General features: G+C 37.5%; 1 protein-coding gene across 1 annotated transcript in view; it reads right to left on the bottom strand.

The window, feature by feature from the left end:
* Positions 1-23,651, bottom strand: part of DST (dystonin) — a 303,925-nt gene that overhangs the window by 9,642 nt on the left and 270,632 nt on the right. The window contains 15 exon segments of the mRNA XM_027888673.1: positions 3,286-3,360; positions 3,526-3,680; positions 5,157-5,319; positions 5,647-5,810; positions 6,617-6,746; positions 7,503-7,691; positions 8,533-8,676; positions 11,988-12,116; positions 13,321-13,515; positions 14,556-14,715; positions 16,700-16,869; positions 19,964-20,083; positions 21,759-21,965; positions 22,188-22,343; positions 23,266-23,436. Coding sequence (XP_027744474.1) covers positions 3,286-3,360; positions 3,526-3,680; positions 5,157-5,319; positions 5,647-5,810; positions 6,617-6,746; positions 7,503-7,691; positions 8,533-8,676; positions 11,988-12,116; positions 13,321-13,515; positions 14,556-14,715; positions 16,700-16,869; positions 19,964-20,083; positions 21,759-21,965; positions 22,188-22,343; positions 23,266-23,436 — 2,328 coding nt within the window.

Here is a 23,651-nt window from a genome sequence, read left to right as displayed (position 1 = left end):
GTCCTTTGTTATGAACTGTTTGTCACTCCTCTGACTACATATCAAGGTTCCTCACACTTCAGAGATGCACAGTAACCTGTTTGGTACTAAGTTCTTGTATGAGTCCATTCTTCCTTTGGGCTGATGGCCAGGCCTAATGTATATTTTGCTCTTGAAACTTGTGTTACAAAACCTGTACACAGCACCTCCATTCAAAACTGGATCGAAGAAAACATGACCAAAGTCTTGACCTCAGTCTCAAGAAAACTAACCAGATTCAGTACTTTTTAGCCAATGCTACTAAAATATTTTGATACCAGATCATCAGGTTAAGTGCAGTGTACTCTCACACAAACATGCAGAGCACTCACTAAAACCAACAGGAGTTGAATGTACCTCTTTAAAACAATCTCTGACCCTTGGAGAAGGCTGGCCATAATTCAACTGTACCTACTTGCTCCAGTGAGGGGACTGAAATGCTTTAAATGCAAACCACACAAACGTGCTCCCTACTTGTTAGATGACTTTAGTTGTTTGGTACTACTTAAGCCAAGGAGAGAGAATAAATTTAAAGGACTATTACTTTTAGGAACCAAACAAAAGCAAGCTCGCTGCTTAATTCAATAATAAATTGTATTTGTGTTAATTAAGAACATTCATGTGATCATAATTTGTAAAGGTTTTTTAATAATGCATTCAATATGTGCCAAAGAAACAACCATTTTATGTATGGAGATTAAAGTTTTTTAAAAATGGCATCCAAATTGATGCTGTTTACTTTTATTGGCCTGTTCCTATCTAGAATTTTCTCAAGATTCTGAAGATAGTATCTTTTTTCTTTTCCTTATTTTTCTTCCCATCCCAGCTTAATTTTTTAGTTAGACCCCATCAGGCAACTATATCAAGGGTCAAATGCAATGTCCTTTGGAAACTGCCCACCTAGCTGTGGTTAATTCAGACAGGGGGGCTCCTGGAAAGTAACATAAGGCATTTCTTCTAATGGTAACTCAGGTAATTTCCTTCTTAAAATAGCCCGGATACCAACTTTCTTTAAACACATTTAACATTATTTCAAATAATCAGACTAAAAGCATAAGGGAGTTTAAGCTACAAAAAGTCTTGTTCTTGACAACAGCCTTATAACATCACTGTCACTAGAGAGTACTCAGCTAAATTTCTGTAGGTACTTTTTACTATGGTACTGCTCTGCACCAGTAAGAGATACTCTTAAGAAATGCTGTATGTTTCCCAGATCTGAGAGTACAGATGGCAGATAAGAGGATTAACGTAATTTCAAACAGTCTTTTAAAAAAGAGACTTGTTCTATATGTGAAAAACATTTTCAATTATTGTTTAGATATACTGCTTGAGGCATGTGGTAAAATTATCCACTGCTCTGCGCTTTCCTCTATACTTCAACAGCCTTTGCAAGTAAATAAGAGCGCACCCACATTTTCAAAATCTTTAGATTTAAAATGGCTAATGCTGTTAACACTAACATATCCAGAATGGATTACACATATTATTGCCTTTTTAAAAGCATAAGATACTAATGGTATCTAGTTTGCATAAGGTGTTTTCACTCTTACCAGACAAATACGATTTAGCACTTCTGGAGGCTGTGCATCAGTATGTACCACAAGAATAAGTAAGCACTGGGTAGCATTTCCTCCCTCTACTGCTTTGGTATGACTCACCAATGACCCAGCTGACACAGAGTATTCTTAAACACAGCTCCAGTACATTATAGACTTGCCGTTGCTCTTTGAAAACACTTTGAGAGAGGGAGTAGTCTAAACTGGAACAGCAAGTTTATTTTGCCTATTTCCAAAATACATAGTTAATGATTCACTGTGTTACTACATAAAATACCACAAATCAGCCAGGTTCTTAAACATTCTGCTTGATTCTACCTTTTTTTTTTTTTTTTCAAAGATGAAAGTGTTTATGTAATTTGCAATAAATAAGTGATATGACTCTGGGATCTGTTTACCACAATTAGCCTTTAATCTAATAGCCCAAAAAAGACATTACAGAATTTTGAAGGATTCCAGTATAAAACTGAAAACTGATTAGATGATAATAATAATCTCTATAATTACAGTTTAAATGCTCAAGGTTTTTTGCTGTGGGAATTGCTGCTGACCATTATCTGGTTCCTTTAAAAGTAATCTCCTTAATGAGAAAATTGCCAAAGAAAGCAGGTGAGGGATTATAGAGGAGGGATCCTGAGACAAGGAATGCTCCATAGCATTTAAATAAATACCACATCTGACCAGCAATGAATTAGCTGAAGATGAAAGGATGGCAAGTAGACTGACCATTGCAAGCTTAAATCACTATGTGTTAGAAAAAAAAAAAAAAAAAAAGAAAAAAAAGGGGAAAAAAAAGGAAAAAAAAACTTCATAACACATTCCACTGGTTTATACCTGATTTCCCAGGAAGAACTGATAAGAAATGAAAAATGGAAGAAAGACACGATTAGTTTACAGGAAATTCTCTACATGGCTCTAGAAACACATGCAAACTAACACATTAGACACTCTAAATAAAGTATCTACTTGAGGGACGAGCAGGTAGCTAGCCATCCAGAGATTGAATATGGAAAATATTCAAGGCCTCTGTTTTCTTCCCATTGCTGTTTCTGTGTCTTTTAAAATAATCTAAAAGTATCTATTAATCTCTCTTAGCTGAATATCGCATATTCCATTTGAAATTGTTCTGGTTACTGGATCCAGGGATAGCAGATCTTTTTCCACTATGTGATATTTATTTTTCGTCACTAAAGTCATTCTGCAGATATCTAACACTTTGCCTAAAACTTCAGAAGTATGTGTGTTCCAATAAAATGCCAAGAGAGGGTAAAAGTGATTGAAGACACTTTGGTAAAACATTTTTGAAGTACAACACAGTACCACAAGAAAACAACAGTCACTGTTTTCATTAAATTAATAGAAAATCAGCTACAGTTTGAACACTTTGGGTATTCAGGCAAAAAGACTGGCTTCTAAGGAGGCAGTGTTTGTATGTATTTTTGTGTGTATGTATGCATGCAGTTAGCTTTTAAAAATTCCTTATAATTAAAACCAGCTTCAGTAGTTTCAGCAAAAATAAATACAAGTAGCAGCATTTTTCCATATTTTTAGTCTATGTGTTCTGATAAGAAAAAAACATAAAATGTAGACAATCTTAAAGGAAACATATAATTGCCATAGAAGATTCCTATAAATCAATATAGCCTAATTCCTTGCATAAACCATGTCATACGAAGAAAGCTGAAAGAACTGAGGTCCTTAAAAGACTTACCCTGTACTTATTATCTCCAATCTGTTCCACTTGAAATCGTTTTGCACATTTACATTTCGCTACCTGCCTTGTAACCTGCAAAAAACCACAACTGGATAATTACTTTACTGTAAATATCACATTTCTAAAGACTTGTGTACCTAGTAAACTTCAAATTATAAAGGAGTGAAAGTAAAATGAATTATTAAACAATGTGACCCCAGCAGAACAGAATGGAACCTAAGAAAGCAGAGGATGTACCTCATCTTCAATTTTGTCAGCGTCTGTGAGAGGCTTGTATGCATCCTTATTTGGATGAAGAGCTGCTACAAATTCATAATAGTCAATATATCCATCACCATCTCTATCAAAAATGTCTGCAACAGCACTCATCTCAAGTCGGCTTGTTGGGAACTCTGCAAGACAAAGATAACAACAAAAGCTAAATTTTTTGGCTTTTCAAACCCATTACAATGAAAGGCTTTATTATAAATATTAAAAGGTCATTTGGTGACAGATAATGTCTATCAAAAAAACCAAGGCCATTCAAAACAGTGAAGGAATCTTTCCAAAAAAACCCCAATCTGGATCTCTAGTGTTACCCAGGTACTGGATTAAAATGAGTATCATACTTTGGCTTGAAGACAGACACAGAAGTGAGGGCACAGATTAGGATATATGTCTGGGGGTTTTTTTTAACATTTTGACCTTCAAAGTGCATATAATACCACAAATTAACAAGACAAATTATTAGTGAGGGCAGGTCAAGCAGGCATTTCACTGCTAATTAAATCTGGAATGCAAGGCCTTCCCAATGCAGATGCATGAATGATGTTTCATGAAATCCTTCTTTAGATGAAGTTCACTGCAGCAGAATATTAACCCACACAGAGATTTTCAATGAAATGGTCAAAGGAAATTTAAAGGTGATGAACAGGGATTATATCACAAGGGTTTAGCAGTCATAACACATCGATACCAACTGAGTTAAATGAGTAAGCTATTTAACCTTTCGGTGATTTGGGTTTTTTTTTCTATGAGTTTCAGTCACTTCATGAAAAACAGTAATGTCCATGTAATTGCATTTCCTAAAGTTGGGGGAAAATATACAGACTACAATATTCTCCTGCTGAGTAACTGTGAGATGCTAAAAGCAGCCCAATTCCCAATGTTCACTGTTGAAAGCAAAAGTGATATGAAGATAAAGGATTATTTTAAGAAGTAGGCCCTTATCTGTTATGAGTCTGTTGCTAAAAGGAAACATGATCACATACAGACATGATGTGGAAGACTTACGTTACCACCAGCTGTGCATAACTAATGCACACCAACCCATCAGGAAAGCTAGGAAAGTCCCTTCCTAGTTTGATTGCTTGGCATTTTGACCCTCATTTTATAGGTATATGAATATTGTCATGGTTTATGGAAACACTGGTTTCAAAAATTACATGGTTTCATTCTATAATTAAAATTATCCCATGCAAGATCTTTGATAAAGATCATATGATCATATGAACTGATTTTGAAAATCATCTGTAGGTTCATTTTACTACTGTGGTACATTTTACTATTAATCAATGAAAAGTAATTGTTGAAGCAGCTAGTGTACTGTAGGAATAACAATCCAAGTCCAGTAAACCGGTAAACTACTAGCTAGACAATAATATAAATCTGACATTTGTAACCTGATTCACAATGTAAAAGAACAAGAGTTTCTAGAATCTATAAATACTTTCAAGTAAAATAATTATAAATTAATAATAATTAATAAATTCAAAAGGGAAATCTGTGACCTTTTAACACAATAAACATCCTAATGTACATGATATAGACAATAAGACTTCATGAGATGTTTGTTCCAAGTTCAACATAATATTAATTTTAAAACTTACTTGAAGAAAGAATTCCATCGATAAATTCCTGTCTTGTAATCTTTCCATCCTGATCTTTATCAATCCTCCTAAAGAAGTCCATCACACGAGACTTCTTATGGTTCATCCATCGCATGTATTTTTTCCTCCAAATATCAAAATCAAAGTTGGCAAACTCTCTCAGCTTAATAAAAAACAGAAAGAATTTTTTTTTTTAGCTCAAATCCATCAGTCTAGAACATCAATGAGATAGAAACCATCTGTGTTTTGTGGAATAACTAGTTCTTTGAGGACCTACATAAACATTTAAAATCTCTTAACTCTCCTCATTTAAAATGAGGATGACAGCCTTTAAAGCACACTACAGTACATGTATCACAGTGTTTTCAGTCAGCTGTGTCATACAGTATAATACAACAAATATGGAAGTTGTTTACAGCATTGACAATTTAACCCAGGGTAAAGAATATTATGCAATATGTATGTATATTCTGTACAGTCTTTTTCTGACCTCTTCAAGTCTGTCCAAAGCATCATTAAGTTTTCTTCTCCTTTCCAAGGCCAGAAGCCAAACCTGCTGCCATTTGCTGACTAAAAGGTTTACCCGTGGATTCTTGGTTTCAATTTGTGCCTGGGCTGCTGATGGATAGATGCCTGGTGTTGGGGAACGCTTCCCTGTTAAAACATTATAAAATGCATAAGTCTCACACAGTTCAAACAAAACAAACATTCACATGAAGCGTAATTGTCCCTTCTAAAATTACTCCTTCCTGTCCCAAATAAGGAGATCATACTGTGATATGATTCCATATAATGGGATTTTTCCTTTTTTTTTTTTTCTTTTTTACCAATTTTGGGGAACGACCAAACGGTAGTTAGTGTTGCTTTTGCCTAGGCAGAAGCAGCTCATAGTGGCTCCACTACAGGGGTTAAATTAAATCTTTGTAAATCTCTAAGAGTTGCAAAGTAAACAACCTCATTTTAGAAGCAGGTTCCCTGTATGAGTAAGTATAAAATACAATGGGTAAGTATATCTAAAAATACAAAAAGCAATTTCCTCACTTGATTCACTTTCCATTCAACTTCACTAAATACACTTCTTATTGGATTAATATAATTCCATAGACAGAGACAGCAAACTTTGGCACTAAACCTTTATGTGAAGTTGTTTGCACTTTCAGATAACAGTAGGTTTGCAAAAACTCAACGGGGACTTGCTCTTGCAAGTTTCATAGCACATGAAAGGCTTCATGCTTTAAAAACAGCTATTGGTGAAGATTAGAACAAAATTTAAAAATACATGTCTGCCATGAGAAATTTCCTCACAATGAAAAATAAGAGATAATCAGAAAAATCAACCAAGAGAATTTCACCCTGTTTCGTTATAAGCTAATCAAACCTATTAGATTATTAGCAATCTGTAAATTTTATAGATAAAGAAAAGGTATGTGTGACCCACCCCAAAATACATCATTACTTACTGCCTGCTCTCCCCTTATCAAGGACAGGAATATGAGATTGTACTGGACTGGGTTCAAGTGCTTTTCTTTTATGGGTCTTTGTAACTTTATCCACATCAGGTTGTTTTCTGGTCATTTCCTCCATGAATGTCTACAATCAGATAGAGGTGATATTAATTAACAATACACAAAAGTAACCACAGGAATGAAAAACATATAAAAAAAGCAAAACAACAAAGTTACAAAGAAAGGCACAGAAAGACACTTAAAATGCCAAACTCACAAAATAGACACAATTAAAGGTTTTGTAGATAAGAAAAATAGGCAGTACAAGCTTTTAAAACCACTACAGCCTGGTTGGTAAAGGAAGCCTAAATCCAAAAACGAACCTGTCAAACTTCTCTATTAAATGTATATGGTGAGGTGCTATACAACAGAATTTTGCCTCTTGAGTACTTGCTGTTCAGACTGCAGTTCACAGAAGTGAGTGAGACAGCTCTGGTGCGTAAGCTGGGGTAAGTCTGTAAGCATTCACTGCACCAGCAGCTCCCTCTGGTAGTTCATCAACAAATTTTTGAAACCCAGTCAGTGGAGCCACACATTGCAACACTAGTTCTAAAGTGGCAGCACTATAATATATTTCATGTGGGTTTTCTTTTGTTATTACTATCCTTCTTCCTCTGGGGAATTGTAGTTTGCTTTTAGAACAATGTGACACTAAATTTTTGATTGGTTGTTCTTTTATCTCTGTATTGAATAAACTATAAGCACATTGTACACATACAAAACACATGACCAAGTATCTGAAAAGGAATTCAATTATGAGAAAAAATAGCTAAGGAGATTCACACCTGATTAAGAATCCTAGCTGAAATGTGAGGACCACGTGACACTTAGCATTCCTTACCTGATGTTCAGCTATAAGCGCTTTAACTTCCTCAATCTCCTGGGGAATAACCTCTTTATCTTTTTCAGTTAGTGTAGTCTCTGCCCACTGCAACCAGGACAGCAAGGCTTCCAACAATTCCTGGTTAGCAATAAGTCCAGCCAGGGCTCCTGCCAGCCTCTGTTGATGTTGTTTGGCCCATGCTACAACCTGGATATAGAAACCAATGTATGAGTACATGCACATCTGAAATTCTTCACGACGTATTTAAAATTGCTCTACTGACTGTAAACCCAAAGCTACCTCTTAGGCCTATTGATATTAGGCCTATTTAACACCTTTGAATATCAAAGGTGTTAAATGTAGTAGCTGATCACTAAAGGTAGCTAGGTAACCAGAATTCCCATTTCAACACACTTTTTCCACAGATATTTGGGATTAGGTGCTGCTAAACAAGGTAACTAGCACTTTCAGGCAACATATTAAGAATTTTAACAAACACTATGGCATCCATCTTCCTGTGTACACTCTTGAAGGCATACTTCACTAACACCAGTATTTTGTTTTTCTTTAAACTTAATATAAAACAGAAAATACCATCTTTATAGTTGAGGGTGGTACACACTCTGCAACCTACCTGTAGCCACTTCAAAAATTTGAAAATCTCTAGATTTAGAATATGTTGGAAAGAAATCCTCTCTGATGCAATGAGAAAATCCTTCACATTTGCCCTGTATTTTTTTTCCTTTGTAACTTTTAAGTTTACAACTAGAAACTGTTGGCTTTCCTCACTTGGGAAGTGTCAGACAGTATTTCCTTTAATACATACAAACAAGGAAGCTTGGCCATCTGCTTTAGTTCTTAAAGCCCTGCAAGTTTTGAAATAAAGCCTAGGGAAGCATAGCATTAACATCCATCCCCATAGGTATTTTAAATGTTTAGTTCTCAACAGCTGGATCTTTTCCTCCCAGTGTAGCTACCATATTAGTTGTCAGCTATATTCCAATCAAAGATGGACTGCTGCAATGAAGATGGTTTGACAAATACTGACCTCTTCAAACCTGGCTCTGATGATTGTTATCCAGTGCTTAATGGTGGTGATGGAGTCTGGGTGGCAGATAGCCAGAATAGCTTCTCCCATACCTGTTGCTTTATTCAGTTCTGCCTTTTTCTCTTCCAATTTCTTCATAAATTCCTAAACCAGAGGTAATAATTTCAATTAGGTGCTGAAAAAATTTGCAAGAGAAATTTGAGTGCATAATCTGGATGGTCAACAAGCCTCTTGATTATTTAAAAACATTCAACTTGCAAAAGGCAAGTTTAATTTGCATGAGAAAAGCTTAAAATGTTTAAAAAACCTATTCCACATAAAGTACTAAACACAGGTCTAAAACCTTTATCTCAGCTTGCCACTCCTTAAAAGCCTACCACTCTCTAAATACTTGGAAGACGTGTACCCTTATTGAAAAACACAAAGAAAAATCACAGCATTTAGAAGTGCTGTAAACGAATTATATGACAGTTAGAATCACATTGGCAACATTTCAATTACATGGTTTGTCAGTTACAGTAATTCTTCATAATAAACTATCAACCTCCTAGCAGAGGCTGGAAATGTCCAACTATAATTACATGCTCAGACAAGATGACAGAGGAGTTCAGGAGCAGCCATACTAAACTAACACAAATGTGAAAACTCAGCAGCTGAGGGGGAGAGACACAGCAAGAACAGAGACAGCTAATTAACCATCTGTTGTCAGAGGCGCTGCCATGTGGGATAAATCTCGTAAAAGCAAAAGGATGTTTACAGTTTTAGGCATCCAAGCTCGTAGCCATTGTTATTCTTATGATGGCAGGACTACAACTGGGTGCAGGGGGGAAACAACAGAAAAAAAAATGGAGGAGGACTTTCCCATCCTTTCTATACCTTGCATTGCTTTCTATTTTTTTTTTTTTTTCTTTTTTTCAGTTAATTATTATTAGTACAATGGTTTTACTATTCTGCCTAAATGTTACGTGTAAGTCTGTGTGTCTTCATGAGAACCCTTAACTGGAACTGCCAACATCTCTCAGTGCCTAGTTGAATTTTTTTGAGCCAAGTCAGATCCTAGAAAATTCAAAATCACCAAAACATTGTAAAAATAGTCAACAAGTCATCATGACATTATCCTGCGCCTTTACAAAGTAACTACGAAGTTATTGTGAAATAAAAGTGTAAAAGACAATCTCTTCTACTTAGTTCTAGAAGTCTGGCATAGGTAGGCTCCATATTTAAAGAGATTAATTTTTAACTGATTTTGATTTAGGCTTAAATTATTGTCAGAGTTTAAGACCCAATCCTAACAGCAAACCTTCTCTCATAAAAATATAGTTTTGGAAAACTTGAAGTGGGTTGTAATGAGATTACCAAAATAAGCCAAGGCCAGGAGGAGAATGAGCAACAACATTGTTTCCCCTGCCTAGCTATACTAGAATATCTCAAAAATTAAATCTATGATGCATTGCAGTGTATTAAGCTTTCCCTCAGTAAGGGATGAACTCAGTAAGAACTCACTTAATTGTGTTGAGCTCTGTGGCAACCCAGTGACACAGGCACATTTACAAGAGAGGAGATGGGATGCTTCTCATTCAACAATGCAGTGTATTAACCCACTATAGATCTCAGTCCCCAGAGAGCAGGACGAGTGACAGAAATCTCTGCCTGAGATAGTAGAATTCACTATATCATGTGCATTATTCAAGAAAATAAAATCAGAAAAAGGCAAAGATGGACCATTTGAATAAAATATTGTCCAGAAGAAACCTTTCAACACACAGCTGAACACAAATGCAGCAAAATTATTTTACAAGAATCCCAGTGACAAAAGGAATATATATTTCATATTTATGTAAATAATTTCAATCATGCATTTTTATATTAATATTGCAGCATTATAATACATAATGGTTTTTAAAAGGAATACATATTCCTTCTTCCCTGATTTTCTGTTTTTTTTTTCTTCTTGAGAGCTAATGTTATAAGCTTAAGCGGAGAAATCACTTATTCCAGGAGACTGAGTGAGTGGTAAAGCAGTTGTACCATAATCTTCCTTAGCTTAACAATTTCTCTATTTCTATTATTTAGACTTTAAGAAGAATATGTGTTTGGGAGAACTTCTTACAAAGCCTACTAAAAAAATTTTAGTACAGTATGGCCACATCTAACACCGAGGCTGGTCGTGTTGTGCTAGCAATCATCCTTCCCAGCTGGACAGGGTTTCTCAGAGAAAAAATTTGCTTTGCTTTGAGGTTCCAAGTTATTCTTCAGCTTTGGCAGCACAATTTTAAACTTTAGTACAGAAATATTTTGTTAATACAACTACAGTGCAGAAGAAGAAATTTTTTTTTTTCTAATTATTTCAGTGGACCTAAGATTTCACTCCATTCTTTTCTCTCTATTCAGAAGACCAAAAAATCAATTAAAAGGGAACTGATGAAGCACATGTGGAAGAAAGGCAGCTAAAGACAAATTTCAGTGCATCAGAGAGATTAAGTTGCTACTGCCAACATTAGTCATACATTTGATGCATATACACATACATTCCTCAGCTAATGAATAGTTCCAGGACCCTAAATTAAAACTGACAAGTTTTTCAAAACATTGCATACTAAGTACATTGAAAACTCGTTAGTTAGGAACTGTTAAATAGTTGTATCTTACATGCACTCCTCTGCATAATAATATTACCAAACTCAATTTAAACAGGATGCTTTTCCACTCTCCATTTCGTAAGTTTTGTTCTAACTTTCTTCGGAGCAATGATGAACAAATCCATGCCTTTAAATTTGTTCTGTAACACTGTGCGCACTACACTCTTGGAACTGTTACTACTGTACTTACAACAAGTTTTGCATGGATTTAAATGTGCATGTTTGTAGCCTCCTGTTTGAAGACCTCTATGCTCTTTAATTAGGCATTTTCCCATTTCATTACTGCAAAGTTGGATGGCCCATAATCTACTATCTGCAGTACCTACGCCACTGCAGTATTTCGGTACCTAATGCATATGAAGTATGACAGCATGCTGTTTCACCATGACAAAAGGTTAATGGACAATAACATCACATTCTGCTGACATTTACAAGTGACCTTGAGAGAAAAGTATATGCCATTTTGATCAATGGTGCTAAGATGACAGATATACTTTTGCTACTGTAGCCATCTGTGTTGTAATTGCAGGCATCATATATTTCACAGAGGGGTTTGAATCTGTCTCTGAATATTTACAGCAACTTTCTAAAGGCCTATTATTTCCTCAGTAAGCCAAGATGACTCAAGAGGCCAAACCAGTGTGGACATCAAACTATCAACTACATTAAATTTCTAGCTTCTCTTTTATAGAAAGAGTTTCAAAAATCAACACTGGATGGTGGATATAACTATGTGGGACAGACTGCCTCCTTTCCTTTATTTTACCCTCTCAGACCAATTAGAATGAAGAGGATCCTCTGCATTTTCTTGCTTACCCTGTGCTGCTCTATCAGTGTACGCAAGGCCTCTTCATCGTCTGGAAGGATGCCATGGAAACGAAGAGCCTGCTCTGCCTCTGCCAGCCACTCCAAAAGGACATGAACAACAGAGTGGAATTCTTCTGCCTGTTAAAATACAAAAAGTCACGGTCACTCATAAGGGGATCTGACAGACACGCTGCAGCTTACACAAGGAGACTGAGCCCACATTTAGAATCATTAATCAGACAGCAATACTGGCACATTATCTTTCCATTAAAAAGTCAATGATATACAGTACTACATTTTCATAACTGTAAGAATAGCTCATGCTTCTCAAAAAATTATAGGAAGCCTAAAAGCCTGTTCATGCTTTTAGCCATCTGATTTATAGTGTATTTGCAGCTCAGTCGTGAATGTCATGCCTTTACACTGACAAATTACACGGGAGGTGCTTTGCTTTCAGGGACCAGCTGGAAAGATGAGAACTGTATTTTCTGCACAGCCTAAATCAGCAGTTAAGCAAAATGAATTGACAGCCTGTGGGAGAGTGACCCTTTTATGTCTCGAGAAAACAAGAAAGATTCACCGTTGGGCACAGTCATATTCAGATACAATTAGAGTTCGAAGTAGCTTAGGATTGTGTCTGCTGAGAGACTGGAGAGCTGGACAAACCCTGGGAAAAGCAGAGCAGGAATTTTGTACACAGTGGATACACTGCTATTGGAGGAGCCCCATCCTAGCATCAGTCCAAGCTAGTATATCTTTGGAGAGCTGTACATCCATATTATCTCAGGTTTGGAAACAATACAGATAGATCTATTTGTTTGGGATTGGTACCAGATAGTATTGACATACATGGACTGTTTTAACTCATGAGTGCACTCAGCACAACTATCTTTTCAGCAACATGTTTCACCATGCATTGCAATGGTGCCAACCTAAACGAGTTTTCAATACAGAAATTACTTCTTTCCAATAAGGCACAAAAAGCATAAGCACGATTGCAATCTCCAGCTTCTTGTGAATGGGGCATAGCCCTCACCATCCTTCACGCTTGACTGCAACTTCAGTGATTTCCTTAGATGGTAAGGTCTTTGAAACATTTGTTTTGCATTTGTGGTAGAGACTAATAATAACGGTAATAATAAATGCTAAGAGGCACTATTTATGTGCTGTGGTAAAGGGATAGAGACAAGGTAAGCAGTGCATGAGCAAGAAATCAGTATTTTCAAATGAAGTGAAAGCGAATGACATGAAGTGAAAATAAAATTAAATTTTCGGTAACCAGACTGCAAGGTATTTTCACTAGTTCTCACAGAGTACATGTAGTGATGGTAGTATTCCTTACCTGCCGAAGAGCCTGTTCCAGTCGTGTTTGTTTGGATACTGACAGGGCACAAACTGTCTCCCAGCGAGTGCTCAGCTCCTGCATTTGGACTTTGACCCAGGAAGAGTCATCACGACTGCCTTCTATCAGCTCCCTCGCAGAGCGCTTCAGAGCCTGGACACTGCTCGTTCTTTTTCCCAGCTCCTTCTGGAAAACCTAGGCACCACCAAATACATTTGAAATGTTTAACTCATTAAGGCATACTTATGCAAAAAATAACAAAAGAGTACTGATTATGAGAAGAAATCAAATGAAATGTTCATATTAGTAGATGGAACAAGCTCCAGTTACATAAAGGAAGCTCTTAAAAGAAGATAAGGCAATTACAGTATACTGTGCCACTGACTACAACTTGTGATACACAGTGGGATTTCAGAAGCAATTGCAGCATATTGCAGCCTAATTTTTATAGGTAACCCATGTTTCCAAACATGTTTTCTCTTTGTGAGGGACAAAATCTTCTCCTCAGTGGGGAGGAGATACTGAAAGTCAGTGGTGGATGAATAGAGGGACCTTCACCTCATGACCTTTCCAGGCTCCAGAGCTCTGCCTATGTGTCACCTTTGCCTTTGAATCCCAGTTTTGCAGTTCAGTATGTCAGAAGAAATGACTGTTGAAGTTACTTCTATTGCAAAGTCCAACTCCTACTTGCTCTCATCTCCTAAACCACTTCAGTAACAAAATACTGCAGCTTTCTGATGCAAGCTTCCTGGTCATGGTCTAGTTGAAATCTGTGCATAACTTAAGCACTGCAACTATTTTTCTCCATAAATATACAGCAGCCCCATAGGTCTGAAAGGCTGCAGCAGTCATGGTAAGTGCACTGGAAATTTGGTTAACAGATGGACTAGAAAAAGAGCTGTCTGCCCCAGAGTTCTCCAGTAAAACAATTTTTGCCATCTCTTGCCATAGACACGCATTTATAAATGCATACTTGTGATTTATGACATGATATTCATAAATGCACAGGATAGCACCATTAAATGGACAATCTCAATGCTAACTGGTGTCAGTGAGTCACCAAGAGTTGTCCTCTTTCATGTATGATTTACAGCATTTTCTATTGTTGATTACATGATTGTGTTACAAAACTATTCCATATTTCTAAAAATTACAGAATAGTCAGAGATAAAGACAGCATTAAAATGTTACACTTATGAGCACTATAGGAATTAAAGAAGTATTTTGGGAATTACCTTGTGATTGTCAGTCAGGTTCATCACTAAATCAATGTCTCCGTGTACTGGCTGATCTTCTGCTAGTTGAGGCTCAATTTTGTATAACCAGTCAATGAGAGCTTGCAGAGCATCAGTAAACTGTCCCGAAAATAACAGGGCTTCCTCCAGTTTATTTTGTCTGGGATAGGAAAAAAAACCCAGAATGCACACACAAAATAATAATTTATATACTTAAAGAAAATATTTTCAGCATAAAATAACAGAATCATAGAACTATGACAGTTAGACAAGACCAGTAAGGTTGAGTCCAACCATGAACCCAGCATGACTACAATCAGCATAAACCATGACCCCAAAGGGCCACATCCACACGTCTTTTAAACACTTGAGGGATGGTGACTCAGCCACTTCCCTGGGCAGTCTGCTTCAATGATTTACAATGCTTTCCATGAAGAAATTTTTCCTAATATCCAATCTAAACCTCAGTTGGTACAATTTGAGAGTTTCCTCTCATCCTGTCATTTGTTACCTGGGAAAAGATGTGTCTGATCCCCATTTGACTACAAACTCCTTTCATGTAAAGAGCAATACGGTTCCTCCTGAGTCTCCTTTTTCCAGGCTAAACACCCCCAGCTCCCTCAGCCACTCCTCAACAGACTTGTGCTCCATTGCCCTTCTCTGGACACGCTCCAGCATCTCAAGTTCTTTGTTGTGAGTGGTTCAGAACTGGACACAGCACTCAAGGTGTGGCCTCACCAGTGCCGAGTTGTCAGAGACTGAAACATTTAATAACTTACACAATCTAAGATCACCAAAAGACTTTTGCAAACTGAAAAGAAGCAGTTGCTCACCCAGCAAAGCCCACCCCTCCCTGAATACTGCCAAAGGACCTTCAGATCAGGTAAGTGGGTGCCACTGTCCAGCCATCCTAGGTGCAGATGTATACTGAAGCTACAAACTGGACCTCCAGATAAGGGAAGAGGCTAAGAAGAGGCAGATCCTGCCAAGTGGGAGAATCCCTCTTATCATGCCAATGTCATCCCTTTACATGATAACTCTGCACATCTAGCCTGGACTGTGCATCTCAAATATCAGACCATGATGGACCCTGACTGATGCTGACACAATAGGCAGCTGCGGCTGTCTTAGAAGATGTCAGAGACTCAGTGACATGTCCCGTGACACTATCCATTGTAAAGCACCCTGCCCCACGGAGGTACAAGGCGTTCTCACCTGAGCTAGAAGTGTTTAATAACTCCTAACATCTTTGAGTTTTGGCAGGGGGCTTCCCCCAGCCCCAGCGGATCAAGACCACCACTTCAACCAACTGACACAGAAGGTGCAACTACCAAGTTTCATACCTGGATCCCGTGGGTGGTGACTATATGTAAGTCTTTCCTCCCTTATCCTTTCTTTCCCTTTCTCTTCCTTATGCATTTCTTAAAGTACTGTCTTTATGCTTTAATATCATTATGCTTTAATAGTGCTGTATTACCACGCTTTACAGCGCTATATTGCTATGCTTTATTGCTATAGGTGCTTTAATATCGATGTGCTTTAGTAGTGCTATACTGCTATGCTTTAATGTTGTTATATTGCTACAGATGATAACACCCAAAACAGTAACATACCTGTTTACCTTCGAAACAAAATTGTTCTAAAATAAACCCTACATATGTATGTTTACAAACACCGATTACTCAGTGTCATTTCACTCTAATCCACCCCAAAGGATTTATTAATAAGAACCTGGGTCACCCTCCCCTTCTGGGGCAGGTTGCAACACGAGTACAGGGCAATGATCACTGCCCTGGTTCTGCTGGCCACACTATTGCGGATACAGCCAGGATGCCGCTGGCCTACTTGGCCAGATGGATACGCTGCAGGCTCATGTTCAGCTAGCTGTCAATCAGCATCTCCAGAGAACTTCAAATCAGTTTCCCTTTTTAAATAACTCTTCCTTCCCCTCCCTCCCCTTACCCTTCTTCCATACAATCAGGAAGGTATGCATTTACAGTATTTTACTGCTTTGGCGCTCCTAATTATCAAACAAGCTAGCCACTCTGGTTGTACTTTTACACAACAAAATCCAAAACAGAAGCCAAAAGCATTTTCCTAAGCATTTCTCTTATTTGATTAATAATTAGTGAGTTTTCATTTACCTTTCCACTGACTTTCCACAAATTGTATCCCACTTATCCCTTAGTTCACTCAGCATATCGTCAAGTTTCAAATTGTCATCAGCCAAGGTGGTTTTCTCTTTCAAGGAACGCCCAGTTCTATTTGTGGTATCATACACAGAATGTTTGGCACCAAGAGATTTCTGGAATTCCTACACATATGGAAGAAAAAGAAAAAAAAACATATATCATTAACTGCTTACAGGCCATTGTTAATTAATCTCTGGCATACTATTTGCAATGTTAATTGTAAATGTTTCTACAAGAATATTTTAAACTTACTGCAAAATTTCTGTGCTAGTGCCACAGTGCACCTGAAATTATGTGGGGCTTGACACTAGCAAACCCCTGCTTTTTGTCCTTCTCTGGGAATATAGCTCTACGCCTACTGGAATAACTTCCACAAAATCCCTTCTTCGGTGAGGGCAATGATTCCTGTCCTACCATAACGTTCCCAAATTTCAGCAAGGGGTGCCTGGTAGAAGAATGTGAAAGAACTGCTACTTTGGGAGCCATTAACTGAGCATTCTTCACACTACATTCTTACAAACTAAGATTTCAAGACACTTATAGAGCTCTCCAAGAACTACAAATGTTATTCTGATTTAGCTCAACATGGGCAAGCTGGGAAACCTCCAACCACAAGCCTTTAACTCTCTTGACAAATACTATCATTGGGAACAACTGTATGCCAAAAGTGTAGATCCAGGCACAAGAAGTCAGGTGGCAGCCCCTTAACTCAGTTTGTGCTAGAAATCAAGATCACCAGTAGGTTTCTGTGTCCAGGGACTTGGAACAATGACAGTGACTCAGCAGCTGCATCTGTGTGCCAGCTCTGACAGGTCCTTCTGCACAGACCCTTTGGAAGCTTTCCACAGGCACAGAGGAACACACAGAAACACAGTTCATCTGATACCACAGAGGAATTAACCAACTGATAAACAATTAAATAAAGGAACACTTCCAAAAGACAGTAGGGTTGCAGTCAGTTCTTTCCTTGAGAGACTACATCATACCTACTTTTATTTGATTTCACAGAGGTGTAACTGAAAGTAGATTTTAGTTTCAGCTGCCAGGAACAGGCAAGTAAGTTAATTACTGAGATTATGCTCATCTAGCTATCTTCCTTCTAAGGAAGAGGGGCACATACAGATAAAATTAGCCAGGTTCATATAAATTTACTGTAAAGAACACTCAGCATTAGCACAGGAATAGACTGGGTGACCTAATAATGTTTTTTCCATTGCTCCCTCCTAGAAATGAAAAAAAAATTTCTGATAAACAGACCATGAATAACCCCCAAAAGTCCCTGGCAACGCACTAGATATGAGTGAGAGAGAAAACATTATCTTGGCTTTTCTTTTTCAGGGACTTTTTTTTGGCAGTAACAGCTGGCAAAAAGCGAATCCAAATTACTGCTTACAGCACACATTCAATCCGAACAGCAAAATCCTTAACTAAATGGAGCAAGGAAACCTTCAAGGCTGGACAGAAAAGACAAAGACAGGCACGGGGTATATGTGGGAGTGGAAGGAAAAGACTCAAAATACAAGGAAGGACATTGCAGTGCTGGGAGGTTTGACAACTCATTAAAAAACAATTGAGTTGATTTCTTGAGGGGGTGGTGTTTGAAGTTTGAAGTCACAAAGTTCACAGAACTCCCTCCCGTCACACACATTGATCTTTTTCCTCCACATCACCAGTTTCAATCCTTATGTTCCTGTACCACATTTCATCCCATTCCTTAATGAGATTCAAGAAACTCAAGCAGAAATGCTCTGCAGGCATTTTATATGAAAGAAGCTCTATCAGTGACAGAAAGGATGAGTCTGCCAATCCATGTGAGGGAGCTTGGGTTCATAAAACCTGTAGGTATAAGGTAAATATCAAGTTTATAATTTCTGAAGAGAGGAGAAGAATACAGGTAGAAGATAGTTCTGAAAGGACCTCAAAGCAAAGTGACAAAGTGTCGACTATACTCGTGAGGTCAGTATATATATACGAGTATATAATGAGAAGAGAGGAGAGAAAGGATTAGAAGATTAGGAGTCAGAGGAGACAAGAAAGACTATCCCAACAGCGAGATTCCCCCTTGCCAGTTCCCATCACCAACTTCAAATTCTGGCAACAGCAGCAATCCCAAAACAAACTGAAATCGCAGAGTCAGCATAACAGAATGTCAGTGTAGGTTTTATCTAAAAGTTTTAACACCAAACACAGGTAAACTACTTTTGCTTGACCAACAGTCAGCCTTCCCGCAGACTGACGCAGTAACAAGTCATTAATATACATGACAAAACTTGCTGGAGGTAAAAGTAATCACCAGAAGCTACAGTAAAAATAAAAACTTAGTTAGGTAAACTCTTGGGGATATTGTGCAGAATGAAAACATAGGAGTAAATAGAGAACAATAAAACTGACATAAAAAGTAAATATGTGCCAAAACGTAGAAAAATGAAGAGTCTGTCAATACTCTGATGAAACTGCTCCATGAGAAATCTTAAGAGACAATCACATCTCTGAGGATTCTACCACTCATCCACTTGCTCCTCAATAATATATTATTCTAGACATTTTAGAGAAGTAAAAATGAAGTAAAGAGTACTTCAGCCTTTCCTTTTGCTCTGCGTCTGCCAAAATTATCGAGTTTTACATTATCATTACATGTTTGAAATGCCAGGTGAATGAGGGGGATTTTTACATTTTCACCTAAAAAAGCTTGGTTTGTGAAAAGCTGGTTTCAGAATTTTGAATTCCAAGAAGAGAAACCATCTGTGCTATTAATGGTGTTACTGTACTTTCTAGGGGATTTCATTATCATTTCCACTTGACATAAAAAGCAATTGCCAATCAAAATACGAGATTATTTTACAGTTTTTAATTAATCCTGCAGTATTACAAGGAAAATCTCAACACAAATAAGTGGATGGTAAATTTTTGGTTTAAATACTGAAAGAAAGCCCCTTCAGAGATTCCTATTCTGAAATGCTATAAATTTGCTTTTCAAGGTTTCCAAGGTCCTGTACTATTGTCTTTCCTCTTCATTGTTAACCATTCATCCACATATCAGGTACTATGAAAAGCTGGTTTTTTTCCATTCAGCCCCTCTTAAAACACCATTTAATTTGATGTGAATAAACACTCCATTGCAGTGAGGCCACAAATCTACTTTCTTTGCTGATTGATCAGCACAAGGCTGATAGACTTACCTACACTTGATTTGGTACTTTGCATTTCACGACTCACCTTATGCTGTGCGAGCTGCATTTTTATTTTATCAGGGTCATTTGCAATTTCAAGATCTGAGTCCAGAGATTTCTCCGACTCTTCCAGCCATTCCATAAGTTTGTGCCAGGCTTCATGGAACTAAAGAAAAGTGAGATTTGCATGGATTTTAAAATTCACTGGTTCATAAAACAGTTCAAAAACATTAAACTCCAACCAAGACTGGTTGCAGACTTTGACAAGATTTGATGTGTTTTTTTCTCCCAGCTCTCTTAAACAGAAGTGGTTCAACCACATGCCCACTGTATTTAGCCTCCCTTCTCCTACGTGAATTAGCAACCTTTAATGTACAGGATGTGCACACGTAGTATGCATCTGTCAGAGACATACTGGTAACATCTGTTGATGTGTTGGTCATTTAGATTTCTATATTTTTAGTAATGGATAGTAAATACAGAAAGAATGGGGATTAGCTATTGCTTATATAGGACGGTAGCGGTAAATCACTGGGGAAAACTTCTGTCTGGATGACTGCCCAAGATTTTCCCTGCAACGCCCCTGAATGCTCTCATTATATCAAATGCTATCTTAACGGGCAAGGAACAGATTTTTGATCTTCCTTCCTGTTTTGACCAAAAGAGCGCTTTGGGGAAGGAAGCAGGGAAAAGCTAAAGATTCAACGAGCTTTCACAGAGTGGCATCCCTTTGGGTTTTGATTTTTTTAAGCTGGTCATTTCTCTGCCTTTTGAAAATTCTTCTTGCCTGAGCTGCCCACACATGAAAGCCCAAGAAACTAGTTCAAAAACCTCTCAAGGGCCCTGGACCCTGTTGTTCAGGGCTGCTGATTAGGCCTTGACACAGGTAGCCTTCAGTACTCCTTCAAACACTTTACACAGACAGTTGTCATCTTAATAACGCTGTATTCAGCTTTGTAAATGGATATTGAGATGAAATCCATCTCATTGCAGAACTGCTGTGTGCGTGAATGCACAAGAGAAAACAGTTGGAAAATAAGTAACATGATTGGCTTATGGGCTAACTTACTGCTCACAGAACTTTTTGCTCTATGAGCTGAGTGGTGGTAGTGCTGTACATGCAAATGTGGTTTGGCTGTGAACATCACCAAATCTTGAATGATCATGTTCACTTGAATAAAAAGAAGCTAGAACTTCCTATTGCCATTCAAGCAGATTACATTTCTCTCACACATTTTGCATCTCATCATTCATCTTTCTTGGTGAGGGAAGTATGTATCTAAGGAAAAAAACATAAATGCTTTCCAGTGAAGAAAATTGTGTAAAAAACCGCCACCTCTCCAGGTTTATAGGGAAATAAACGGAGATATGTTACTACACAGAAGATATTGGTCTAGTAACTAACGTAAGAGACTGAGTGATAAGTGATGACTATTAATCAGGGCACAACATAGATCCAAGATGAAAATACTAAGGAATATTCCCACAGATTAGTGAAACGGGGTCATCATATTCTTTAAAATATATGGGATTGATTGCGAAACTTCTTTCTGAGGACAGATGGCACTAATACACATCTGGAATCCATGCTGTTACTTTCTTCCTTCAGACTGTCCTGTATTGCAGACAGAAGTCACTGCTTGGGTTGAAAATGACGCTTTCACCTCCCAAATGAAGTGCCCTATGATTGAATCACAGAAATTGCTCCACTAACTCAACACTGTCTGTTACACTAAACCCAGGCTTGCTTTGTAAGTGCTTTAAAGCACCATATTTGTCAGGAATATGGATGCAATTAGAGCTAAGTTCAAAGAGCTGTAAAACAGCTGTTGTCCCATTACCTGCTTGGCTCTTTTCCTTGCATCATCCAAAGCTCTTCCCCTTTCAACTAAACGTTGAACTACTTTTTCCCATCGGCTCTGTACACTAATAAGCAGATTCTTAATAAGGACAACATCTTGTTTCTGGCTGAAATATTTCAAATGCGTTCCAGTTTTGTCCAGTTCTATGATTTGATCTCGATGAGAGTTCACTTCTGTGGCAAAAACCTTGGGAAAAAAGGGAGAAGATTACTGAATACTGTGTTGCTGGGTAAACACTGAAAAAAACCAGTCTGATAAAAAATGATACAGTGAGAAAGACTATAAAATGCAATTTTAAAACAAATGAAATGTTTCTCCAAGTGCCAGCATTATAGGGTTCATTTGGACATTGTTACAGTATCTCCACAGAGTGGGAGAAAAACATTACACATCTGTTTCTTTACATACCTTGTGTTCATCAATTTGAAATAAGACAGTGTCCAAGATAAGACTTGGCCGAGAAGCTGCAGTTAGAGTTTGCTCAGCCTGAGTAAGCCAGTTGATGAAATCTTGAAGTGAGTTGTGGAACTCCATTGCTAAACTGAGAGCTTCTTCCAGTTTGGTCTGTAAAGATAAGTCATACTTTAATAGCAGTTGATACTGCGCAGGGGCTTCGGCCAAGGAAGCCATTTTAGCTCAACACTTTGCAGTAAACCATTTTAGTTGAGCATTTTAAAACACTTTTCCGACTTAGAGTTTCTGAGTTTTAAAATAACAGCACTCGAGCATATCCAAGGAGATGGATAGAAGATTAACAACAAAATTATCTATGGTAGATGAATAGAAAATACAGCACCTAGTATCAAGATAAATTTTTCCACATTAGAACATATCTTCTACTATTTAATCCTAATGGGACATATGGATTTATCAATTTCAATACAAAACCAGTAGAATCTCAGAAATCTAAGGTGGCAGTGCACTTGAAAGAGCCTAAACAAAGAATAAGTTTTCTTAGACCACTTCTTTTTAATAAAGCTCAGTTGTCATTTTGGTGTAGCCCTATGTGTGTTGCATATCAGTGAAATTATGCTATTGTTCTGTTGGAATAGAAGGTAGTCACTTGAAGTAAGTGGCAAAAGGCCATGAGTTTGGGAATTTTAAGAAAAAATGGATAAAAACTAGGAAAATTAATGCAGAAATTCTGTACTGAGAAGGAGATGAACAATCATTGAGTCTCTTGTGTCTAGATTATTGCAATAAAATCCCATAAAAGCCCAAGTCCTACTAAAAGAGCATTAACAGTATCTGTTAATGTATTTCTATGGAACAAAACTTGTGCCATTCCCACCCATCCTCCCCCCTCCAAGTATGGCTAATTAACTTCTTGAATTTCATTTTTCTCAGTACTTTCTAAACATTCTGCCTGTCTCTACAATTGGTTTTAAATCTAAAAGATCAAGCAAGTATGCATGCATAAAAGCACTGATCATTAACACCCTTAAATACATGATTTACACTTCTACTTTTATGTAAAAACACATACTTTTCTTTCACTGAGCTTTGTTTGCACAGATTCCCATTTTTCTTTTAAGTTATTTATGTCCTGCTCAACGTTTGTTTCAGCAGACTCTGGGCATCTTGCAAGCATCTGCTGGCCTTTCTGCATTAGACATTTATATGTCTCTTCTTTGGCTTCAAAGGCAGCACAAAGTTCCTAAATAAAAAAAGCACCAAAAAACAAGTAAGGTAGAAATTCAATACTCTTTATAAATGACAGTATAATATTTATTCCTCCCCCAACATTTAGCGGGTATGATTAAGACTAACAAAGGAAACATATGTAATTCATAAAACCCCAAATGAGCAAAGAAAGGGTCTAGTTCTTCAGGAAATGAGAACTTGTACTGTTTGTCAATGTCTTCAATGAGA

Source organism: Empidonax traillii, unplaced genomic scaffold (genome assembly GCF_003031625.1).
Source record: "Empidonax traillii isolate 1590-97213 ecotype Southwest subspecies unplaced genomic scaffold, ASM303162v1 scaffold243:size714344, whole genome shotgun sequence".
NCBI classification, from domain to species: Eukaryota; Metazoa; Chordata; class Aves; order Passeriformes; family Tyrannidae; genus Empidonax; species Empidonax traillii.
The sequence above is the reverse complement of the archived record's forward strand: the minus strand, read 5'-3'. Positions and strand labels throughout refer to the sequence as shown.